This window comes from Poecilia reticulata, chromosome 4 (assembly GCF_904066995.2).
Source record: "Poecilia reticulata chromosome 4, P_reticulata-male-v2, whole genome shotgun sequence".
Classification (NCBI taxonomy): Eukaryota; Metazoa; Chordata; class Actinopteri; order Cyprinodontiformes; family Poeciliidae; genus Poecilia; species Poecilia reticulata.
In genome coordinates, this window is record NC_088833.1 from 14,523,523 (window position 1) to 14,548,541 (window position 25,019).

A 25,019-nucleotide genomic window follows, 5' to 3' on the forward strand; every position below is an offset into this window, starting at 1 on the left:
GAAAAACACACATGTCCCTTAATGAAGCAGAGCACATTTTTGTTATTCCAAAATATGGATTTTAATTAATGGTTTTCAAACATTATAGGGTTTGCATCTCAAAGTGTATCAATACTTGGAAAAAGGGAGCATGTTAACGTCTCAAAATTTGACACCTTGAGAAAAAAAAAACAGAAGGGAACAGCTTGGGAAAAAAATTTTAATCCCATTGATCAAAACCTTTAAGTCTGACCACATGCTTTTGGATTAACAGGGAAAGTGCTGGACGATCTATAAAAACCTGCTTTTCCCACTGTGCGAGAGATTAAACTTTTTTTAATTTTTTTTTTTTTTTTAAAAGGGTTTTCCTGATTAAAGCTGATCCTGAGTGAGAGATGCCAAGTCTGAAACCAAAACTTACTAAAATGTTTGGAGGTTTTAGCATTCAACATCCAGAAAATAATCATTATTATAAATTAGAGACCGTTTGAACCGTCTGAAAATGAAGTTTGTCAGATATCTGGCTTTGTTCTTCTGCCGGAGAACAGTTACTCAATGCAGAGATCTCTGAGGTGCAAACAGATTTGTGAGCTTAAAGGGATGTTTTGCAGGATGGCAAATTTGTTTGAATAATTATACAATTTTTTTTTTATCTTATCCTAAGAAAGCTGTAACTTCACTGCTTTGAACCCGACTTCTGTCCTATGTTTTTTTCCTCTACAACTGCTGGGTGGGTGCAGACAAAGAGGAGGCTTTTTCCCCTTCAGTAAGATAATGAGCTGCAGTGGGAAATATGAGTAAAGCAAAAATCTAAAAACAAATACGGACTGCAAAGATTGATCACTAGCTGGTAAAACCTGTTAACTGCTTTAAGAAATAAAATGGTTACCTCAACTTTAAAAATATGCAATAAAGTCTCGAGACTCGTATAAAGGCTCAAATGTTACACGCCTTGTTATTTTTTTTATAAACATCTTCTAGTGGAACTTTCTTGTCATTTGTAAAGAAACGCCATTTTTACTACTTTTAGGGCTTAAAATAAAGAAAACGAACTACCAACATTTTCTTTCATGTTGGTATTTGTGGAAAATTAGCTAAAATAAAGTGCATAGTTTTCAACCTAATGACAAGAAAAATAAAACAAAAAAATATTACTGGTAATTTTAGTGTCATACTGTTGTGAAAATTTAATGCAAGTATTAATTGAGAACAAAAATAGAAAACCTCCTACAGCATGCATTTATTTTCACATTTATATTTAAAAACACTATTAAACGTATGTCTTGTAGCATTTATTAGTCAAAGTTCTGAAGAGCCATTACTGAAGGTCCAAAAAGCCGTTTGCTGCTCTAGAATCACAGGTTGCAGTTGCTGATGTAGTTTATACAGTTAAATTTGTCGTTTTTCAGCCAGCTGACAGGTAGTATGCAGGGGTTGGGCAACACTGCACTATTAATTTAATACATTTTAAACTCTACGGAACAGTATAAGGGATTTTTTTTTTACTTTTTAGGGAGACCAACTTTTAAATAGCTCCGTATTACTTGATACCAGTGGCTAACCCATCCCTACAGCGATGTAAATATGGCTCCTTTAGCGCAGCAACCAGTAAGAAGCAGAAGATTCCCAAAGATGTGGCGCATCTTTTTGTACCAAAAAACTAAGAAAGGGACAATTACCACCAACAAGCAAAAATTAGCTTTATAAAAACAATTAGTGAGTGGGGATGGTATCGAGTTTGAATCCCAGTCTGCCAGCAAACTTTCAGAGTAAAAAGTCTTCAGCTTTCAAACGACAGGCTACGCGAAGCCATAAGACTCTTTTACAGCCCTGGAGTTATCTCTACTTTATACAGAGCTGCTACTTTTTGCAGTTGTTTGAGTTTTTATTGAATGTGTTTTCACTTTCACTGATCAGGCCCTCTGGGTTATCCTGTGGAGGCAAACTGTGATACCAGCTCCAGAAAGATGTGTTGTTCTATCACCCTGCTCTGGGGCTCCCACATCAAGAAACGCCAGGTTGCTGAGAGGACTTCTGTCATGTCAGGATATTTCTCATCTCTACTCTGAATCCACCTGGCAGATCTTCCATCAAAGGCTGATGTGTACGAGCTCAACTGAGAAAAAGTCTTAAAGAGTTGGCCAAAAGGCCAGAGGCATATCGATGCCACATTTGTTAAACTGAGAAAACTGTTTCCAAATGCCTCTTGTGAAAAGATGACGGCTCTCACAAGAAACTAGATCAACTGTAAAAAAAAAAAAAAAAAAAAAAGGAAAAAAAAAGCCTTTTAATTTTAATCTGTCTCCATTTCAAATAAGCTAATAAAAACTACGTTGTAGCAGAAAGTGCTCAGAAAGTCCACAGGATAACACGATGTGAAACATGAGAGGTTTAAATATCCTTAGGAAGACATCTTACCTACTGCTGTGCAGGCACAACTTGAGATAAGTTATATTTATGCAATTAGAAGCAGCAGGGGTGAAATATCTGGTTTCTAAATTGTCAAAAGGCTTCAGAGACATGAAAGATATTGCAAAAAAAATAAATAAAATTAATGCATGTAGATAAGGGTAATTTCCTATAAGAGATGTAACAAAAATGCATCTCTGAATCTAACAGAACAATCAGGACGAGGAAACGACAAACCTACAAACTGGATCTATAAAGAGTTACAAAGTAAAAATGAGGAGAAATACACATTTTTAAACAGAAGTTTGTCAGACATTTTTTTATTCATTTTACTTGTATATAAATAAACATGTTTTGTAGCCATCTTCAATAAACAGTTACTTAAAATTGTATAGTTATTTTTCAGTGTTGCCTTTTGTGATATGTCAAATAATCAAATAAGTAGCCAAATGTATTACAGTTGTGCTGCAGGATATTAGAAAACAAGCAATTCTGTTAAATGTTGCAATAACACTGACTTGCGATAAACAAGCAAATGCTAATCTGTTATGGGTTCACTGCAAACATAAGACTCCAGCTACTGAGAAAAAAAAAAAAAAAACACTATTATTTCCCATTTCAAGCCGTTTATGGCCCACACCTGTTTTGGAACTGAAACAACTTAGATAAAGTCTTTTTTTAATTACTAAAATCACCTTACTAGCTGTTAATCTTCTAAATCTGTTTATGCTGCAATAAAGAAAACAACTTTTTACAAAGATAGAGGCCGAGTGCATCGTAGCAGCAAACAATCAGCCAACGCTCATTTCAGTTCAGGCAGGACCCCCAAATATGCATATTTCTACAGTGATGTTGCAGTAATAATAGATTTGTAATATTTTGATATTACATCCAAGCAGTCCTTTGTAACTGTGATGGACCATGTAGACTGACAGTGAAAGAAGCCTTTTCACAATTGTCCCATTTAATATTTAATTATTGCAATACAGGGAGATACTGTCATGTTGAGACCATTTTCAAGTAATATATTGATAATAGCATAATAATTCACATTTCCCTTTCAAAGACCAATAACCTTTCATTTTATAAAGATCCCCTAACACTGGAACTGGACGACATTTTGACAACAAACAAAAACAATAAAACAGAAATGAAAAAAAAAAAAACCCACCTTGTCGCAAGTTCCAATAGTGATTCAACATATTGTGACACTCAATATTTAAGTATAAATATTAAACCACCTTATCAGACTAGAAGAGTAAAGGGTCTATAGCACCTGTGCAGAAGCAACAGGAAGAATTGTGAGAGGGGATGTTGTCTAGAATCGTTAAGATATTTGTAGCAGGGTGAGGATCAGTCAATGTACAGAATATTTCAGTATTCTGCACTAAAATGAGAGCAAATCTGTCAGAATAACTTGGTCCTGTTTATTAGAAATGTAGATGTTTCTTATTTTCAATAATCACTTCATCAATTATTAAGCGTCTCAAATAATTGTGATTACTAGCCGAAATAATGGTGTTTAAAATGTTTTTCATATTCAAGCAGCCTAAGTGGACTTCAACCAAGTCTATATTGCCAAAACAATAACATGGTTACATGAACAAGGACCTTGAAAATAAACTGCCTTTAGCTAATAATTAACATAGCAGCATAACTTGGCAAATATACAAATATGACTTGGACTGACACCTTTCTATTGATCAATTTTAAACAAGCATATCAGAAAAACATAAAAACAAATATGCAACATGTCTATTTTGTGCTTCTTTTCAATTGTTTAATTGCATTTAAAAAATCCTTTTGTAGCCTGAAGCTATCAATAGTTTAAACAAATATTCTGGAATATTTCTTTGTATTTAAGGCATCATTGATGTAGGTTAAGTATGATGAACCTTTAAAACTGACAATTGATCTACTTCTTTTCAGAGTTTACATCTCAACAGTTTTGGTCAACTGCCTGTAATCCTAATCAAGTAGTTTGTTGTATAAAATTGTTTTTATTACATAAATGTTCTTGCCAATGCTTTTGATTTGTGAGATAATTATATTTCTTCGATGGAGATTCGGTTGATGTATTAAGGGCAAATATAGAGGCAGAATCCATGTCACAGCAACGGAACAATTAAACAAATGGTGACCTCTATAGCAGAACAACTGCTGTGAAATGACAAGCCTGGAAACAAGTCATCCGTTCAATAACAAACCCAAACAGATGAATGACACCTATGAAATCTCAATCAAAGTACTAGATGGTTTTAAGAAACAAATTTATCAAGGTTTTTTCTTTATTTTCTCTCTTTAAAAATATGACGCATGACAGCATGTTGGCAGTGAGTCATTACCACAGACCACTATGTTTAAAAAAAACTTTTAAACATCTGACCCACAAAGTAAGAATGGCAGAGAGTCAGGACTCAACAACTGAAACTTCAGCTAAAGAAGCTAAGTGAACCAGGGCAATACGGAGATCCAATTGAACTGCAATACTGGTTTTGTTCATTTATGGACACCACTTAAATCTGCCATAACAACAGATATGATAAGTGGCTGCTATCTTTGCTTCAATCACTGGACTTGTGATTTCACAACCTGGCAGCTCCATCCCCACTACGGTAGGCTGACGTCAGCTGGATTTTTTTCCCCTCCATTCAAAAACCTGTTATCTTAAATTCCCGTCGAGCAAGATTCTCTAATCACACACGCTTTGTAGTCCCAAGGAAAACTGGCATCTTCATTTACTGCCTTTCAGAGGAATTCCTGTGTCAGATTCTGACTTTCCAAGGACATACTTTTAACATAAACCGTTAAAAAAATGTACAGATTAACATTTATCTTAAACACTTAAGCATTATGCAATATCTGCTAAACATTTCACTGAAAATAAAAACTCAATATGCAATATGTTTTGTTTTAATATAAAAATCATCATTGAGGAATCCAAAAATCTGAGTTAAAAGCACAACATTCATACATGATCCCGATGTCATTTGAAAGCCCTTTTCTTTCAACCATTTTAAAAATACAAAAGGACCTAAAGCTCTACAACGCTTCAATATCTTACAGCAGATATGTTACATTCAGAAATTCAATTAAAGTTATTCGATTAGTTATTTTTAAACCCATAATGTTCCTTCAATAAAAATAAAAAAAAATAAAAAAAAAACAATGAAGGAAAAAAAGCCTTACTGCTGATAGAGGGTTGACATGAGAATAACTTTTTTAAAACAACCTAGCAATCACTTTCCTAATGTGGTCAAAATCTAATTCAGCAAAAAATAATATATATATATATATATATATATATATATATATATATATATAAAATGTGTCAGCAAATATATTTCTGACACCAGAAAAAGCTGATGTCCATGTCAAAAGCAACCCATTACCTATATTTTCCTTTTCAAGTATTAAAATTGAACTGATTAATATTTATCCTACTCACTGATATTTTACATCCTTCAGAAGCGTTTTGATATTAAGAAAGCTGCTAAGTATTTATCCAGAGCATTATATCTCTAAAAGAAAACCGGCAGTAAACTAGCCTAATATTCTAATTTGGGTCACAAATTTGTAGAACAATTTTAAAAAGAAGACTGAAATCATCAGAAATTCCCTAGTTTCAGAACGGCTGTAATTTTCTTCATTTTAACCAATTTACATGTTGTTATTAACATTCAGAAGCTTTACAGTTCTTTTAAGTTGTTTACTAAAATACCTAATGACATTTATAAAACAAAAATAAGCTCACATATTAGCGTTTTATCCGTCACATTAAATTTGCGGAGATTTCAAGACCTCAACTTGGTGTTTCATGGCCAACATTGGGGTCCTGATATCAACTTTGAGAGTCACTGAACTGGAAGACACCGAGCTAGCTGGCTAATGCTAGCCAAGCTAAGATGTTAGCCCTCTTCTTGGTCCATGCGTCTTCCATGCTTCTCCTACTTCTCAGTCTCATTCTCTCATAATCGAAACACCGTTTCAGTAACACATGCTGTTCATCAGCCAAACCAAGGGGATGAGACAGACACCTGAACACTCATCGCTGAGCTAACATTGCCGCTTTAGCCCTAGCTGCGCTTCGGAGAAAATAACACATGGTGGTAATGCAGAAGGCGACCCGCGAACATATTTCAGATTAACGCACTCACCCAGAACCACCTGGAAACTCTGAAGATCACCTTCGTGTCATAGTGAGAGGAGAGTCTCTGTTATCTGGAGGAAACCGTTGCTGAAACGTGAAGCGGTCCGAGTTTAATAGAAGAATGTTTCCACAGCAGCAGAGAGCCAGCCGGAGTGGAGGAAGATAGACGCCGCGCCGTGTGTTGACAGCTCTCAGACAGATCCAAGCTCTTTACTACAGAAGCGGCGAACTGGACTGAACTGGCTGTGTGACTGCAGGAAGTGACATATCCTGACATCACGCATAACCACACAATCAGCGGCCGAAAGTAAATATTAGTACAGTCAAAACAGGGGGATCATTCACTCACTGTAACATGCGTTACAGTACTGGATAAGAAGGACTGTCGAAAATCATGCGTGACATTGTTGTTGAAATAAACGAAGCTTTATTTGCGAATCTAATACAAGCATGCGCAAAAAAAGCAATAAAATTTAGATTGTCTTTTTATTTTGTCACGCTCCTCGTTTTATGTGTAGATCAGCTAGAATCAATGCATTAAAATGAAGAACTGTAAAGTGTATGAAGGATTTGTGGTTTTCAAACGTTTTACAAATAAAGATCTGAAAAGTGTGGCGTGTATTTGGGTTTTTTTCTACCCTTTCCTGCTGTTACCGCTGCACCTCTTTTGGGGTAAGTCTACTAGCTTTGCACATCTAGAGACTGAACTTTTTCCTCATTCTTCTTGGTAAAATAGTTCTGTAATTATTACATTTTAATTGGAAGGATTGGTAAGGATTTCTGAAGGAACTTTGACTGGTCCATTCTAACACATGGATTATGCTTTGATCTGAATGTTGCACATCTAGCAGCAATACATGGTCTGGTCTTGCTGGAAAGTGGTCCTCAACTAAGTCTTTCAGTAGATTTTCTTTCTTGGTCTGTATTGCGCTCCTTCCAGCTTCTCACAAACTCTAACTCACTTTTAAGGATGTGCTAAAGAAAACCAACCATAAAGCATGATGGGGATGTTAATGTTAAACATCAACATGTTTAACACAAACAAATATCACAGAAAAACAGTGTTTTGGCTTTTCTTTTTTCTTTTTTACCTGCTTACATGATCTTGGTATCATCTAAAAGGCTTTTAAAGATTTTTCATAAATAAAAAGAGGTGTTTCTCTTTATTCAGTCCTTCTAAATGATTGCTTTACATTCATGATGCTACCACTACCATGTTTCATGGTGGTCACGTGTTCAGAGTACACTGCTAGTTCTCCACCACACTACATGCCATTTTGCAAGGAGGCAAAATGTTCAATTTTGGTCTAATCTGTCCAAGGCATCCACTTCCAAATGTTTGCTGTGTTTCCTACATTGCTTGTGACAAACTTTAAACACAACTTCACATGCTTTCTTTCAACAAAGGATTGCCACTCTTCCATAAAAGTCAAATTTGTAGCCCACAACTTGCCCTGTCAACAGATTCTTAGACCTCAGACGGAGATCTGCAGCTCCTCCAGAGTTAATATCGTCCTCTTGGCCATTCCCCAGTTCGATGCCACTTGTTAGAAAATGTCCATCATTCTCTGGCAAGCCTCTAAGTCCTTCACAGGACTTTTTAGACTAAAATACACACAAGTGGACATTCTTTAATTAGAAGGTGATTTCTGAAGCTAATTGAATGCAATTAATTCTTTCTACACATATGAGACTAAAGGGAGTGAAATACAAACGCACCCACTTTTTCAGACCTTTACATGTTGTTTTGTGATTGCTGAACATAAAATAACATAAATTCTTACATAAGGGATCAAGGCCAGAGACATTTTAAATACAAATCTTCCAGAGTCACTATTTAACTTTGCAACACATTTTGATCTTCAGCGTTTCTGACCAAAGTCTTAAAGCAACTCACCATTATATAACTCTGCAGGCTGCATTATTCAGCAACAGCTAAGTATTGATTCATGAGTGCTTCGTTTCTGATTTGCTCTGAGTAGATTTTTTTCCAGGAATGGTGTGAGTTATGAACATCTTCCCAACGCCGTCCTCCTCCCCTCCAGCCAACATGCAAGGTGAACAAAAAGTGTCTGCCAGGCTCAAATGAGCTCTGCATCTTCCACGTCCTCCTCAGTTGGATGAACAGTGACGCACGGGCCAAGAAAAACAGAGAGGCCTGTTCCCCGCTGGTCCTTTGAATGTGTTAATCCAGATCCTTCTCCATTTTTTCCAAACAGAATTCCACCTTTTTTTTTGCGTGCGACGCACATTTTGTTTTTTGCTTTAGCCCCATCTCAGAGATGAGGCCCGGGGATTGAGCAATGTCTACGGATTTTGATGTGGGATCTCACTCCTTTGAGGTCCAATCTACGTTTTGATCTAGCTAAAATCACCCAGAAAAAAAACTAAAATCTATTAAACTCCTAAGTAGGTCTTAAAGTATTGTTTCAATTATTTATGGACATCCAAGCCTCAATATAGATTTTTCACCCAGTTCACCTTCTAGGTCATGTTTTTGAGCAGAAGGAGGTGTTGGGTTACAATAGTATCTACTGCTGATTTCAGCATCTACTTTGTTATGTCTAATTAATTATTTTTCCTAATTCAGATAAGTTATTGTCGGAAATGTAACAGGGAGGGTTTCTGTGTGGTTCCTACCTTTTCTCTGCTCTCTGTATTGTGTAGTTATCAGCTCTTAATAATGTCCCCTCAGTTATTAATGATCAAGCATGTTGTTCTCTCATCTTTTAGAAAGCCCCTGAGCCAGCAGACAGACAGAAAGGGCTGATGAATAATGGAGAAGACGAACAAGCTCTGGCCTTCCAGTCTTGTCCTTATCTGCTCTTTTCTCCAGCCCAGCCCTGATAACCCGGATGAGTAGCAAAATACAGGATGTGACCCAATAACCTTACACTGCGGTAGGGGGGAGATATATTGTTTATTGGGGTGGTGTTCTCTGTAATCCTTCAAAGAAGATTAAAGTTCTCAGGAGCTCAAGGGTGACTTTATTTACCACTACAAATGTGTCACTAAACCACAATTAAAAGTAAGGGAAATAGACCGTTGAAATGCATCCCTCTGTTTGTAATACTTCTAATTTGGATACTTGGATCAAATTACTGAAGTTCACCTTTCCAGGATATTTTAATGTATTAAAATGAACCTGTGTGTTTATGAATGGGCCCAAGAACAAACACAGTAAGGTTTGTGGAGTGACAGAACTTGTTTGTATCGCATCTCAAAACAGGTCATGTACTGAATCATAAAACCGTCAATGGTTGCCTTTGTTTTTAATAATTCCAAGCCAGTTATATCAGATGTGCTTTCACTGAAGTTCAGCTCACAGCAGAGCTGCTCTCATTTGCAGAACACCGACTCTTCTGCAGGAGTCCAGTCATCGAGCAAATGCAGACACTGAAGGGTTTAGGTTTTGTTGGCCAGTCTTGGAGCGGGAACTTGTCCCCCTCCTGTGGTTCTGCTGCTGGTTTACTCCACTGTGCAATTGCAGCTTCAAAGTCCCACTGGAAAACAGAGAATTACAGGGGAAGGGTTGTGTTATGTAATGTACCTCCAAGTTAAAATGCAGTGTAATAAGTAACTGCAGTTCTTTGGTTGGACCTTTTGGCAATCATAACACGCCACTGCAGAGTTTAGAATATCTTCTTGCATAACAAGTAACAGAATAATTTCGCACCATGTCGGTGCGAAGGTTTTTCAGACTTTGCTCCCAGTAAGACGGACATTCTTGTAATCTTTTATACTGGTCTTGTTAAATACTTATTCAGGCTCACTGAAGGTCTCTGGGCATTTTTTCAGTTTTTTCCAGTCTAATATCTGCCCATTTTCAGAAGAATATGTTTGAAATATATTCAGGAATAATATGACTCAACCCAAGTAGGCAACCCTGAGTTGTGTCTACATGCAGAGCTTTTAAGTATTATTTAATCTTTATTAAGGATTAAATTATTTAAGTATTATTTCAATCTTTCCCTTTTTGAAAATGAATTATATAAAAACGATAGCCTGATTTTCTTTTAGTATTTTATTAGATGTTTTCTTTAGGTATATCAGAAATATATACATAAAAAACTGCTTAAAAAGACATCATATATCCATTTTGTTGGTCATAATGGTTGTCACTAAGAGACAAAAATGTATTGTGTATATTAAGGAAAATAAAAATACATAAAGTCATCATCCTACATTGCCAAAAGTATTCACTGGTTTGCCTTCATATGAATATGAAATTAAGGAACATCCCATTTTTCATACATGGGAAAACTTGCTCAGTCAAGTCAAAGTGGCCATCACTTTTTGCACAGGCATGCAGTCATTCTGGAACTTAAATGACCAAGCCAAAACCTTTCCCGCAAAGCTGAGAGGAAGAAACATGTTTTAGGATGTTGAATCATTAAAAGTTTATTTCACTTGGAACTCAGGCTGAGCCAACCTTCTGAAAAACAGACCACCATAATCCCCTATTCACCAAAATTTGCACTCAACACAATGCGCTCCAGCAAGTGATGTTCTCCTGACAACAGTCAAAGTCAGACTCATTCATTTGGTTGCCAAAGAATAAGGCATGATTCATTGCTCTTGGAATCCAATGCTTTACAATGTAGTCGCTGAGGTAAGACTTGAACAAAGCTGCTCAGCCATGACAACTTGTCATGAAGCTCTCAGTTACAAAATCACAAGTTTTAGTATCATGAAATAAATTAATGTTTTATTTAAAACACATTTCTGTATTTACATTAATATAGTCACAATAGTGGTGATTCTTTTGATAAAAGGTGAGCGATGCAAAGACAATCAACAATTGTTCACTAATGATTTCCTTCAAAACTCAAACCAAAAATTAAACATCCATAAAAGCTGTTAATCTATGTTAAAAATATTTTATTCTCGCAAGGGTCTCATATTACACAGGGAAAGACAAGATATTTCAGGCAGTCTACTGTCTATGGCTTACAGGACTCCATCGACAAATATATGGCTGCATATTTTCAATAAGCTTCAACATGCTTTCTTCCCACCACAGTGGAATCTTGTGCAGTAAGCTTGCAAAGTAGGCGTTGCAATTTCTGGTTAAGTACATCACTTATTGATTCATGAAAAAAATAAATAAATAATGCATTAACTCCAGATTTTTCAAAATCTGTGCAAATGACTCAGTGGTGTCCAAAGTCAGTTATCAAGAGCAGAACTACCTCCACAGCATGACTATGTTCTGCTGAGGCCTGCTAATGAGCCATCATTTGACCCAGGTGTCTTGAACGAGGATTCGGGTGTAAAGAACACACTAACCCTCGATGGCTCAGAGCGTGTTCACTAAAACATTAGAACACAGAAGTACATCTATATCTACTGCTGTCAGTATATTTTGCAAAAATAAGGTTGCAAAGGTCTTGAGAAAGAACTTTGCATTTACCCAACAGGAGATGTTTTTTGTGCAATACACTGGCAGAAACTTCTTCATAGACTACAATTTAGGATTTAACTACCTGGCTGAAATCTACCGGTACCGACAGGGCTTGCTTGTTTTCTAAGCTCTAACAAATATCAGCTACTTTCTCTGATTTCCACTTAAAACCTCATTTTCTTTATGTGGTTATGTTTACATTATTTACTACTTGTGTGTTTCCACTTTATTATGCATAGTTTAAAACCAACCTGTTTACTTACATTTCATTCACTGAATTACTTGGGTTGCTGCAAAAATCTGGAATGAATTTCATGTCAGTAGGACAATCAAAATACAATTTCCTCTTTTTCAACTTGTCTCCAATTGTTGAACTAGATAATATGATTATCTACACACAAAAAAAACTATAAAAAGAAGCAGTTAAATGCTTGTATTCTACTAAGCTGGCTGGTTTAATTAGAACTCTTGTGAGATGACTGCTTTTACAATCTTCTGTTCCTTTTATTTTTAAAGATTTGGGAAATAACATGTAATCTCATTGTATGAAAGTGGTCACATAATTCCAGGTTAAATATATTTCAATTAATCTCTGAAAATGAGCTGAAACCTCAACTGCGTCTGTCAAGCTGTAAATAGGGCCTTTATTATATTTCATAAATTTTTTTAAAAAAAGTATTAGGTGAACACCTACAACAAGGGAGGTCAAGTATTGTTCCCACACCGCTAAATTCCCAGCCAACAGGCATCAGACAAGAGACCATAAACATCTCCCAAAATAGCAGAGGGTAGCACTGGCCCCCTATAGACAAGCCAACCATTCTGCACCACTTCCTAAGCAGACAGACCCAGCCCAGTGGTGGTCTTTAATCAAAGATTCATTACAGCAGAACAATTGGACCACATGGTAGATCTCAAACAATTCCACCCATCATTGAAGCCCCCAGCCTCACTCCCGCCAAGACGCAGCACTCAGCAGAAATGTGTATGAAACATTCAAGACAATAGAAATACCAAACTGCTGGCAGCAGCGACAGACCAGTTTATAAAACGATAAAAAAACGTTGTCGCCACTTTTTTTTTTTTTGAATAGGACTTAATGTGAAAGCACTGTAATGAAGTTAAACAATCTCCTTCTACACTTTTTTTGCGTGAGGAAAAGTCAAACTGAATGGAAACCTGTTCTACATTATGTCACCAAGTACACCACCTCTGTTAAGTTTAACCAGCAGCAGGAAGTTTTAAAAAGCCGGGCTGTACTCTCTGTATGCACTTCCAGTACTTTTTAATCAGAGAGCTAAGGATTTATATATATATATATATATATGCACACACATTTTAAATAATAATCAGTCAAGATTCTTTTCAAGACACAATTTTATATTTTCTTCTAAAAGTCTTGTCCTAAAAACAAGTAGATTTACTTGGAATCTACAGCAGTAGGCCACTAGTATTCTTCACTGGAAAATTAATCTATGTGTGTACAGAAATGCATTAAGCACACTTACAAATATATTATGGACACTGTTAAGTCTCTCTCCATTTTTGAAAGTAAGACATAAGCTAAAAAACTCAAGTTATTTGCGTTTTTCCTGTTTGGCAAAAAGCATCAACCTTCAATTGTTTGTGCTTACCCAGTTTGCCTTTGTTTCTGAATAAACTGACTCCTACATATTCCTGGAGCAGGACAAAAAAAAAAAAAAAAAAAAGGAGTCACCGTTTGTGGGAATCTAGCTGATATGAAAAACTTGAAATTTCACTTCCTTTGCAGACTCTATGTACTTTAAAGAGAGACAGTAAATTACATAAAAGTCAGCCAATCTGAGACACGACTGGTTTCTGCTGTGTTGCCAATAGTTGACCCTTTGGCATCACTTTAAAGTGAAGTTTTACTTTAAACACGAAAGTACTCTACAGAGTACCATTACTGAGTCAACAATGCACAGTTAAAATCCAAACCCTGCGCTGCTCTTTTCACCACATTCATGGAGTTTCACGTTTAAACATGCTGACCAATGTCTGCTTACAAGAAACTTTAATCACCATCTGACTTACTTCCCCTAAAGTCACATGTTAAAGAAACAAAGCACGAGTGATACACACCATCTCTTAGTCTCAGGAGCCCCTTAAACTAATCCCTTTCTAATAAAATAAGTGACCAAAAACACAGTAAAGGTGACGCAGAAGAAATCTAGCAGCACTGAAGGTAACATCTGGAAGTATAAATTAGTCAAAAAAAAAAAAAAAATCAAAGTTTGAACTTTTACTCAGTGAAGTTTTACTTTAAACACGAAAGTTTAATTGAGGTGACACACAATCACGAGCACTCTGACAACTATTATTTTCATCCATTTCAGCAGACATCCTTTATGTCCAATATCCACAAGCTGTCACCACCTAGTGGTAAATTCTTAAAATTGCATTATACTGCCTAATGTTTTAATGGTTGTGTTGTTTTTTTACATGATGACTTGCAAATATTTATGTCCCTTAAACATTTCACATCTGCTACATAACAGTAAAGTTCAATGTTTATTTTATTTAATGTGACATACAAACACAAGGAAGTGTTAAACTGTGAAAGAGGTCCACAGCTTTCAAAATCTATGTATATTTTTTTTTTTACATAAAATTGAAAGTTAGTCGAGGAACAGTGTCAAGAAGAGGCTCATTGTAGTAGAAGTCCTGTTTGCTACAAGGCAAGCGGGGAACACCTGGGAGAAGGTGTCCTGGCCAGATGAGACCAAAACTGAAGCTTTTGGCCTACAGTGCATGCAAAAGACTATGTTATGTTGGGAAAAAGACTAAAACTGAACATCACCCGACACACTATCGAATGGAGAACACATGGTGGTGAAAGCATCATGCTGTGGGTTTAGTCAGACTGTTGTGGGTCAGATTGTTGGAAGTTAAATACAGGGTCATTCATGGAGTTTGGGGGGGGGACTCAGACAAAATACAGTTTGTGGTTGCAACATAACATGTGGAAAGGTTTGAGGTGCATGTTTAATTTTGGCAGGGCACATTACTGAGTCAACAATGTGCAATGAGGGTAAAAAAAAAAAGGGGAAAATATCTGACCTGAACCACGTCTTAATTGTCTGCTTTGATTGGTTAGTTCATACAAGTTATTTTTGATCCAAATTTCCACCCACCTCCAGATCAGTGCTGTCTGATGTAGAGCTATAGGATGTGTCAGAGGAACAAAGACCATCAACTCTCACTACATGCACCATCCTGTGAGGAGGTCCAACTTCTAATCCATCTTTAGACAGCGTCACTTCTTTATTAAGGGACAGTAGCTGAGAAAATAAAAATAAAAATCCCTCAGTAAAGAAGGAGTGTTGATTTAGTTTTTAGCCCTGTGTTGCAATGGTTTTGAGTTTGGATCAATAAATTATTTACATACTTTAGATGTTTGTTGACCACTGACGTCCATATATTGGCCCATCTTAGTCATCTTCTGTGCATTCTTTGTCTTTGAGGAAAAGACCGAAAACTTTAACATTTAACCCAATATGTGTAAAAAAACTAATTATTGACACATGACAAAACATTAATTATTCTAACAGCAAAACATCTGAAAGAAAATGCGCTGCCATGTTGGTCAGGAAATTAGTAAGAGTGACAACAAAATACAGAAGATGAGAGTTTAGTTCTTAATCTCATGAGTCATTACAAAAATCTAAATTGTTGAAAGTAAATCTAGTTTATAGACAAAATATGTATATTTTCCAGTTAAATATGATGACTCTTTAAGACTGCATTTAACATGGGGTTTATTTATTCTCACCTAAATAACCCTTACATCAAAAATCAATAAGAAACTCTGACAGCAAGAAAAAAGACTAATTAATGTAAAATAATGAAACAAACTTACTTTTGTTTGTGCTGCTGATGGAGGTTTTTGCTGTTTTTTCTGCTGCTTCATGACAGCAGTATGTTCAGTGTTCATGCCTAAAAGTCCCTCCACATCTGCTGGTAGTTTCATTGTATTTTGCCTGGTTCCCATCTTGCACCAGTGGATCACTAAAATCTGTCATATCTGAGTTAAAAGTCAACATTAAAAAAACATACATGCAAATCCTAACACAAGGAGCAATTATAATTGTAATTTCTGTAAATGTACAAATCACAAACGGTATCCAGGTGCTTGTGAAAAAAAGGATACAAGCAGGTCCAGGATGACACAGCCAATCGATGACAGCAGCCAAGGCACAACTCTGATAAGAAATCCGAACCGGACGTCTTGTAAGAGGATGGCTGCAGCGTAGAGGGCACCAGAAACGGAGCACAAAAATCCAGAGACGATAAACGTCGGGGTCAGGTTCTGTCCTCTCCTCTGACAGAAACAAAAACAGCTTATGAAAGCAGCTGAGCTTTAGGAACATGGCTCTCTGACGTTCTGGTGCCGTCTCTTACTGCTCTGCAGAGTGCAGGGAACCTGGAGGTCCAGGCAATGACAGAGGCCAGCAGGCCCAGGATGTAACCAAGGATTTCTTTGCTGTCCTTTGGAATTATGAGGAAAGTTATTAGCATTTGAGCTTCACATCAAAGGCTCCTCAACTCCAAGGATGAAACAGTGTTTTGAATTCAAGTTACATTATTAATTTAGTTTTTGATTGGCAGAAAATATCAGATACATAATTTGTTTCCCATTGCTTTACCTGGGTCTATTAAAAATACCAAACATAATTCAACAAAAACACCACTTGTGCACCAAGAACGTGAATTACACCAAGGATGGCACTTCTCTCCAAATCTGTCAGTTCTGTACTGGAGTTTTTCATTGACATTTCTTAAACAACCACAAACCTTCATGTGTTTAGTTGGGATTTTATGGAGCAGACCAACATAAATTAAAGCCCAAAACAGAAGAAAGCCAATGAGTGGTTTTCCAACATGTTCAATAAATAAAATTATGAAGAATTTGTCTTGCTTTTGTATTCAACCTGTACACCAACCGCACCATTATCGGGCTCCAGCTGGAGATTTGAAGGGAGCTGTGCAGCAGCTTCCTTCCGCTGATGGACCTAATCGTTATAGGTTCATCAACTCTGGACTTCAGGAACCCTCCTGCAACCACCATCAACACACCCACAGCCAGAAAATGCTGCCTCCTGCGCCTCTTCGCCGCCCTCAGCCTCCGCTCTGCAGGAAAACACAGGAGAATTGTTCTTTAACTAAAGGGAGACTGGAGACAAATTCCCCATTTATTCATTTGTGTGTTTATCAGGAGGTTTACTGATAAGTTTCCTTTTTAGGTTTGCCTACATGGTTTGCCCTGCGTGAGGCCAACACTTTACACATCTGAGCTACTATGCTGCACTTTGTTTTTTGCATACTGTGAACAGGTCATATTGTTTGGAAAAGACGGAGCTTTATCTTAACTTACGAGTTTTGGAGTTCCAACACAGGAACAGTGGAAGGCAGCACAAGATACAGTGCACAGCATCCATTAAAGCAGCAAAAGCAGCCATAGAAATCTACACAGAAATAATTTGCATCAGGTTCAAGTATGCAGCGGCGGATGAAATGTATTAATAAAACTATGTTACCTGTAGGTGAAGCTGCCTGGACAGAACTGCTCCCACAGTGCTGCACAGGTTACCCAGAAAACTGTAGAAAACTACGATGGTTTGTTCTGAATATTCTCCTCTTAATTTACTCTTCTGACACGCGGTCCTGAAACGGTAACATCGGCTTTATTGCCAGATCTGCTTCTTCAAATCTCCGAATGGGATAGGGGACCCCGCTGTACTTACAAGAGGGAGGAAATCAGCAATAGGACGGCAGAAAGCAAGGCGAGACCAGCGGAGACGCACAGATGGGCCGCGTCTGGAGACCCGCAGCTGGCGACCGAGTGAAGCCAAAAGGCACGGAGGCTGGTGAGGAAATGATCAGAGCTTCCTCTGAGCTCATCCTCAGCGGTCGAGACACCTCCATCCATTTTACCTGCAAACTTCTGCTCATTCCGCGAACTAACTAAGCCATGCAACTGAGACGCTCAACTAACAGCAAACTGGAAGGATCAGCACTATTCTGAGGAGGGGCTTGGTTACCTGGGACGCACCTGCACGTTAAGGTGTTCAGCCAATTACCGTAAAGCAATGAGGGTAGATGAATTTATCCCGACTTGTATTGACGTATGCAAATTGTGTTGCACTTTATCAGCATTTTGGACACTTTACTGCTTGGTTTGCAAAGAAAGTTGTAAATTAAGTTTGTTTTACAAATAAAGTTGTATGTTATTTCACATACCCAGCTAAATTAAAGTCTTCCAAATGCGTTTAGTTATCTAATTCAACAAGCAATATACATTAAAATAAGAAGAAAGAAGTAAAATGAAGAGTTTCTGGCCAATGTTTAGATGAAAGTTTTTAAGCAAGGACAAACATCTTTTCACAACATTTTAATGAGAGCTTCTCTTCATAGAAAACATTAATATTATAGTAGATCATACCAATTTATGGGGCTCAACCTGGGGACATTAATTACCACTCTAGGTAAAAAAGGCTGCTATCCAGAGCAAGTCAACTGCTTCATAAAGAATTAAAGGGTTCGTAAGTAATAATTTTTTTCTGAATAATTGGTGCTTCAGCTCCTATAATCATCATTATTTAGATCGTGAATTCAGCTTTTGCAATCTTCAGTTCAGAGCATTTAACCGCTTAGATCAAGTCCTCTCCACAGCCACAGATGCATCCATCCATCCATCCATCTACATCAGGGTCCATTAGGATGACATACAAGCTGCTCTTCAAGACATTTCATTTAATCTGAAATCATGTGGGTTTAAAAGAGTTTAGATGATCATCATCAACCATCCAGATGCTTTGTGACCCGTCGCAGTTTCTCCTTCTTGTTTCTGTTTCCGTGTTTTTTCCAGGGCTTGCCCTCCATTGCCTCCGACTCCGAGCTGCCTGGGCCGACTGGTCCACTGCCTGGTTTGTAGCCCATGACGGTCTTAACTCCTTTGGTGAGTGCGCGGACATTATCCTAAAAGGAAAAGTTCACCAAAGGCAACGAGCTTTATCCCATGTTGTTTTCACAGAACCAGTGACGAGTACAAATAGTTGTTGCACTTATTTTACCTGATGGAAGAAGTTTTTGTCAACAACATTTTCAATCCTTTTGATTTTCTGTGGTCTGTTTGTTACGGCGGAGATGTCCAAGCTGTCCAACTCCCTCTTCTGGAATTTGCTGTGCTGAGACTGAAAGTCTTCAGGATTAATGTGTGGAGGAGGATGGCAGAACAGGAGCTTACCCTGTGAGGAGTAAACAAACTTTAGAGACTAAAAGAAGAAAATCACTGTTATACACAGAATTGTTGCCTGTTGGTTAAAAAGTGAAACTTTTAAAATATATGAGATGTCTCCACTTTTCCATGAAGGACAGACTAGTGAAGTGTGTGGATACTCAACTTTCCAACCTGACCTGTGGATCTTTGCAGCTCATCCAAGGTCACCATGGACTCTTTGCTGATTCACAAATAAATTATTTCCTTGCTCTGCCGGTCAATTTTTGTAACCAGCCATCACATGGTAAGTTTCAGTGGAGCTATGCTTTTGTTTATTTTGAGATGACGGACTGAACAGTGATCTGTGGGATGTTCAAAACTTTGAATATTGACTTATGGCCTGATTGCTGAGCTGCCTGCTGTGCTTTTCAGTCTTCATGAACCTTATTCTCTAATATTATCAAACAAACATGTCACAGAATAGCTGGATTTATACTATGATTCAACAAAGTGAGTTCTATTTAGTACTTAGGTGACTTCTAAAAGCGCTTGGTTGCACAGTATTTAATTTAGGGCTGTCAGAGTAAACAGGGGTCTTAATATAAATCCATGTTATACTTGTATAAGATTTTGAAGAAGCATAAACCACATTTCTTTAATTTCACAAGTAGCAGAGAAACTTGACAATATTGCAACTTGCATGGGTAAATGTGTTACAGAATGTATTCGTTTACTTTTACTGCTTTTAATTAAAGTCCCTAAAATTCACCAGTTAGTAAAACTTACATTGACATAATCCTTGAGGATGTACCGAGCTGATCTGGGCTGATCAGGCTGGCCGTGCGACGTCATAAAACCTCTCATATCTGTAGCAATCAAAAAGATACAACTCTGTAAAATTCCATTAAAAAAGGTTAGAACAGGGAAAGGAAAAGAAAGAATGAGTTGTGGTCTCACATCCATACGCCGTCAGCAGCTCCTCAGAAGTGGGGGGTCTGTCGGGGTCTTCGTCTTCCCGCGGTCTGATGATGTTGATGCCATACGTTCCTTCTAGAACATGTCGAGGGACTGTCTGACATATGTGACAAATCCATTAAGGACTAAAGACACAGATGGCAATGCTATAACATTATCTGTAATGTTCTGGAAAGGATATGAGGGAGACTGCAGGTACATGATCCCTCATCTGGTCGATGGGTAAAATCCCAGAGCAGATCATCTCCGCTTTGGTAGAAACAAACGAGGGCATCACCAGACCAGGGCAGTCACAGAGACACAGGCCTTGCTCCACATACAGAGTCTGACAGGAGACACAAATAGACCCACTTTAAGCTTTTTACAGCATATGAACTAAATGTAATACCATGATTGGATTTATACCTGGAAGTGCTTAGTGTGTCCTGGTGTTGCTGAAACAGACACCTTCTTGTTTCGTAAAATAGTGTTGATGGTGGAGCTCTTTCCCACGTTAGGATACCCGACCTGTCAAATCAAAAATATTAATCTATGTCACAAACTCATTAAAGAACAAGCTGTAGAGTTCCTAAATTAGATAAAATGAAGACTATGTCTAAATAGAAATTCATGGTTTTACTAACCAGCCCTATTGTCAGTTCATCTTCTTTACACCTGGGTCTATTATGTGATGCTTTAAACATCTCTAACAGCTCATCTTTGTGCAGCAGTCGGCTGGAGTTATGGAAGGATTCACCCGAAGGACCGGCAGTCTCTCCTTCAGCGTCGTCCTCTTCCTCCTCCGAGCAGGTCTGCCAGTCCTCTTCATCGACGTCTACATTGTCTTGCTGCTCTTCTTCAACACCACTCTCGTCTCCTTCCCGCGCCTTTTCTTCTCCCTTCAATGCTCTTTCGTTTAAGTCCAAATTGTATGGCGATTCATCTGCTTCTGGGTCACTTTCTACACTTTCTGGATCATCAACTTCCATTCCCTGAGAGAAAGACACATCAGGCTGCAGAGTTCACAGGAAGCAGGAATATGAATCCACAGGTTTATCTAAAATGCATTCAATTATAGTTCCTCACCTTCTCTTCGGCATCCAACCTGTCACTCTCAGCCAGAGCAGACCAAAAAACAGCCCTAACGCCTTCCTGTTCAAAATGCTTGGCCCAGACTTTCCTCTGCTCCTGGGTTAGAAGGTCTGCCTTGTTCACGAGAAGCATATTCACCTTATTCTGCGACACTTCTTTCACATACAGCTCCTGTTGGGGAAGAAGAGGAGTATTTAATCCGGAAGATCATAATCTAACCTTGATGTCAGATTTCTGATCTTGCACTCAATTTTTACACTCAACAAATTCATTTTTGGGTCACATTTTTCATTGTGTTACTTTATTTATTGTAAGAAAAAATATATATGCTAAAATATTTTGACAAACAGGTGAAAAGCTGTTTAGTTTCCTTTCTAACTGAATCTCTTGTGATTAAATGGGGCCTCACCAGGTCAGGACATCTGAACAGCAGAGGATTCCTGGCATCAACAATCTGAACGACGATGTCACTGAAGGAAAACATAACCATGAACTTGACTTCATAAAGAGCAAAAAATGCTTTTCAAAAGTATCCATACTTCTTAATATGCATCAGTTACAACCACAAACTACAATGTATTTTGGGGGGGATTTTTGTGTGACAGAGCGCCACAAATTACTGCTTGATTGAAAGGTTAAAAAGAAACTGTGACGCTACATAAAAATCTAAAAAGTGTGGTTTACATCTGATATCTCTATCTAGAATCCAGTAAATCAAATGCAGCACGTAGCCTGAAAAGTAGTTTTCAGTAGAATAAGTATAAATATCTCAAAGCTGGTAGAGGCATATCTCAATAGATGTAAATGTAGTGGGGCTCTGTTCCGCAATACTTTGTGGAACCGAGCCCCAATGTATTCTGTCTACTTTTTGTTTCACATATAATCCCAATAAAATACACTGAAGATAGTGGGACACATTAGAAAAAGTTTAAGGAGTATGAACAGTATGTTTCATTGAACTCATATATGAACTATCCTTAATTTTACCTTCTCTCAATGACTCTCCACAGCTGTCGCCAGAATTCAAGGTTCCTCTCAAACGGGGTAAGAATTAACTTCTGTTCCTCCTCCAGTCTTTGGAAAATATCACAAGATTAGATTACAACCAGGGAAGTCCGACACAAACATAGCAAGGTTCAGTGTCCACAAAACCTTTTGCGTAATATACAGTTGTTTAACATTTTTCTTTACTAAAGAAAAATGTAGAGTCCAGTGTCACGACAATTTACTTAGAAACAAATTATTGCATACTGAGCAAGTTCTCGTCTCCACTGCAAGAAGCTGTCTTTCTCTGCCTGCTGGAGTAAATCTGGGGTGGTGCTTTCATCCCAGTGAGGGCTGGAGACACACAGAGCAAAACACTGTTGAAAGCAAAATGTGGTCAAATACTCAGATTGGACCCGGTATGTTCAGCTTACCGCCGAGGAATTCGAAGGAAATGTTTGTTTTCTTCGTGCAGCTTCTTTAACCTGCTTTTCTCCTCAGCTGTCAGGAGGCCTGCTCTGGCTTCAGCTGGAACAAACTTAATGTTGAGTTTCTCTGAGAAAACAGAAACAAAGAAATGAAAACAGAGAAGCTTATATATTTTTTAAATATTGTTTGCACATACAGTTCTCTGACAAGAACTGAATGTGTGAACCGAGTTGTGTTATACCTGCAACAAACTCTGTTCCTGCCAGTTCAGCTGTGGCGAGAAAGTCATCCATGGAGCTCTGCTCCGTCACTGACTGCAGGTTCAAACGACCCCAGTCGTAGCCATCGTTCAGTTCACTGGTGTGTAGCTGGAAATGTGGAACAAAACTTTAATTCCAAACCTGACACAGCTTACATAATGCTCAACCCCAGATCAATCTCACTAAGAAATGTTTACCATGGCCTTTTCTTTAAGCCATGGTAAACTGTCTAACATCTATTTCCACCACTACATGCTGCTAACTGCGCTCATGTCTTACCCATGAGTCGCCCCTCTTGTTTCCCCGGCTCGCTTGCAGTCTCTCCTTCATCAGAGCTCTGCCGAGTCCAGCTCCTCCTCCCGCTTTCTTCTTCCCCATAACAATGTCTGAAAACGTCCACACCGCAAAATACCGTAGAAATACAAAACCTAAGTAGGGGGGAAATAAGCTGTCTCCGTCACTAATGGCTATGAAACATGTGGACTGCCTTGTTTTCCAGGGCTGTGGAAGTGGAACTAACCAACTGTGTTACACTTCCGGTATTTACTTCCGAGCAACGGAAAATATTTCCCGTAAACTTCGTTTTAAAAAATAATTTTATTAGAAATCATACACATCTTAAAAGATTTTAGTATGATTTAATACATAATTTTGTCGCTGGAATACTTAATAAGGTAGTGGTTCTTTCCGATTAGGTGTCCAACTCTTAAATGTGCTCTGAAGAAACGGGAACTAAAATGTTTATAGTTCCAACAGTACATCAAGCAAAAAAAAAAAAAAAGTAATATAAAAAAAAAGATCCAATGTTGATCATATAGATATAAAATCATTTTTGGCATATGAAGCTTTGAATAAGATTTGGATTACTTTATCTTAAAAAGTGTCGTAAATTATTTTCCAAAAAAAAAAACACTCATAGCAAACACTGTTCAAGGTAGAACCACTAGATGGAAGCATAAACCAGCGCAGTAGGCCACTGTCGAGAATTGTTTTCATAATGTACTTGATAAGCTGGTACTTAAAAAGGGTAATTTGTTTTCTTTAATTTAGTGTTCATATTTTTTCCTACTTAGTCCTTAAGGCATGTCCCGTAAAATATATCTTTAAGTCGTAAAAGTATTTTCATTTAGGAGAACAAGGGTCTGGTTCTGCAGATATTGACAGAACATTTACTTTGTAGAATAAAATGAGGGAACTTAATGCTCATCTTCAACCTTAAACGTAAATATTTTCTTCATAAAACTACATTAAGTTTGATCATTATCATTATCATCATGTTTTTATGTTAAATCTTTGAATACTGCAAAATCAGTATGAAAATAGAATTATTATTATTATACTACCAAACCACGTTTTGCCATTGCTTGTGACATTTCACCTTTCTGAATAGAGTAAATGAGAAGATCAAAACATAATTTATTTCCAGCGCAAAATTCAACAAGTGAAACAATGTACAAGTTCATTACACGAACAATGATATATTTGATACAGTTTTGCCAATTTTTAAATCATGACTTAAAGTTATTAAAAACTTCATTCAGTTTGAGAAAAAAATTAATTCTACAACATTCCAGGTAAAATATTAAAATTGTCAAAGATTTTATGAGTTTTTCTTGTGTCTGAATTGATTATTTTGAAAAAAAGTGACCTATTTTTACAGATTTTGTATTTTATTCTATAAAATAGTAAAATTTACACATAATCACTTTTTTGTGTCTGATATACTTTTAAATAAATAAATCAGATGTTATGATGAAGTTCCTCAGTACCTTTTAGTCATACACTTTTTGACTCTGGAGTCATCTTTGAATGACGTTTTTAACGAATTTTGTTTGTACTTTCACTTCAACAAAAATGAAGTAAAACCTTTAATCCTTTAATGTAATGTTACTTTTTTTCTAGAAACTGTATTTTCTGTATTCACAATGATCAAAACTAAATGAATCCTAAGTGATTTAAGCAGAATATAAAAGGGCAAAGTCGTATTTTCTTTCTACCTCAGTGTAAAGATTTGTTTAACAATGGTCTGCATATTCTTGTCAAGACTTTTTTTTTTTAATTCTCAGTTTTTATACAAATTATCCAGACGACCTGGGAATGAACATCATTAAAATGGTC

The 25,019-nt window shown here is 37.2% G+C and overlaps 3 protein-coding genes across 8 annotated transcripts in view; all 3 read right to left on the reverse strand.

The window, feature by feature from the left end:
• The window catches only part of atp13a3 (ATPase 13A3), a 33,277-nt gene extending 26,258 nt beyond the window's left edge, over positions 1–7,019 (reverse strand). For all 3 annotated transcript variants that reach the window (XR_014087273.1, XM_008406853.3, XM_008406852.3), the window contains exon 1: positions 6,546–7,019. The gene's annotated coding sequence lies outside the window, so the exon portion shown is untranslated. The remainder of the gene's footprint in view (positions 1–6,545) is intronic.
• Positions 7,020–9,793: 2,774 nt separating this feature from the next.
• On the reverse strand, positions 9,794–18,552 carry tmem44 (transmembrane protein 44). 4 transcript variants are annotated; one of them, XM_008406856.3, is made up of 10 exons: positions 17,708–18,552; positions 17,501–17,627; positions 17,338–17,428; positions 16,912–17,093; positions 16,365–16,451; positions 16,114–16,284; positions 15,823–15,978; positions 15,352–15,420; positions 15,098–15,244; positions 9,794–10,041 (listed from the first exon to the last, which is right to left on the reverse strand). In XM_008406856.3, exons 1-10 carry the CDS (start codon positions 17,890–17,892, stop codon positions 9,856–9,858), a joined length of 1,401 nt encoding a protein of 466 aa, XP_008405078.1. In that variant the 5' UTR covers positions 17,893–18,552; the 3' UTR covers positions 9,794–9,855. The 4 variants fall into 4 exon arrangements, with proteins under 4 accessions (XP_008405078.1, XP_008405077.1, XP_008405080.1 ...); XM_008406855.3 differs by having other exon boundaries at positions 15,352–15,441; XM_081606283.1 differs by lacking the exon at positions 9,794–10,041 and adding an exon at positions 14,505–14,705 and having other exon boundaries at positions 15,352–15,441.
• Positions 18,553–18,696: 144 nt separating this feature from the next.
• On the reverse strand, positions 18,697–23,582 carry lsg1 (large 60S subunit nuclear export GTPase 1). The gene is made up of 14 exons (XM_081606281.1): positions 23,181–23,582; positions 22,883–23,009; positions 22,647–22,767; positions 22,480–22,566; positions 22,216–22,302; positions 21,638–21,698; positions 21,223–21,399; positions 20,781–21,128; positions 20,563–20,664; positions 20,335–20,482; positions 20,140–20,259; positions 19,969–20,048; positions 19,037–19,210; positions 18,697–18,941 (listed from the first exon to the last, which is right to left on the reverse strand). The coding sequence occupies exons 1-14, from the start codon at positions 23,277–23,279 to the stop codon at positions 18,762–18,764; spliced, it is 1,911 nt and encodes a 636-aa protein (XP_081462407.1). The 5' UTR covers positions 23,280–23,582; the 3' UTR covers positions 18,697–18,761.
• Between the last annotated feature and the right edge of the window lie 1,437 nt (positions 23,583–25,019).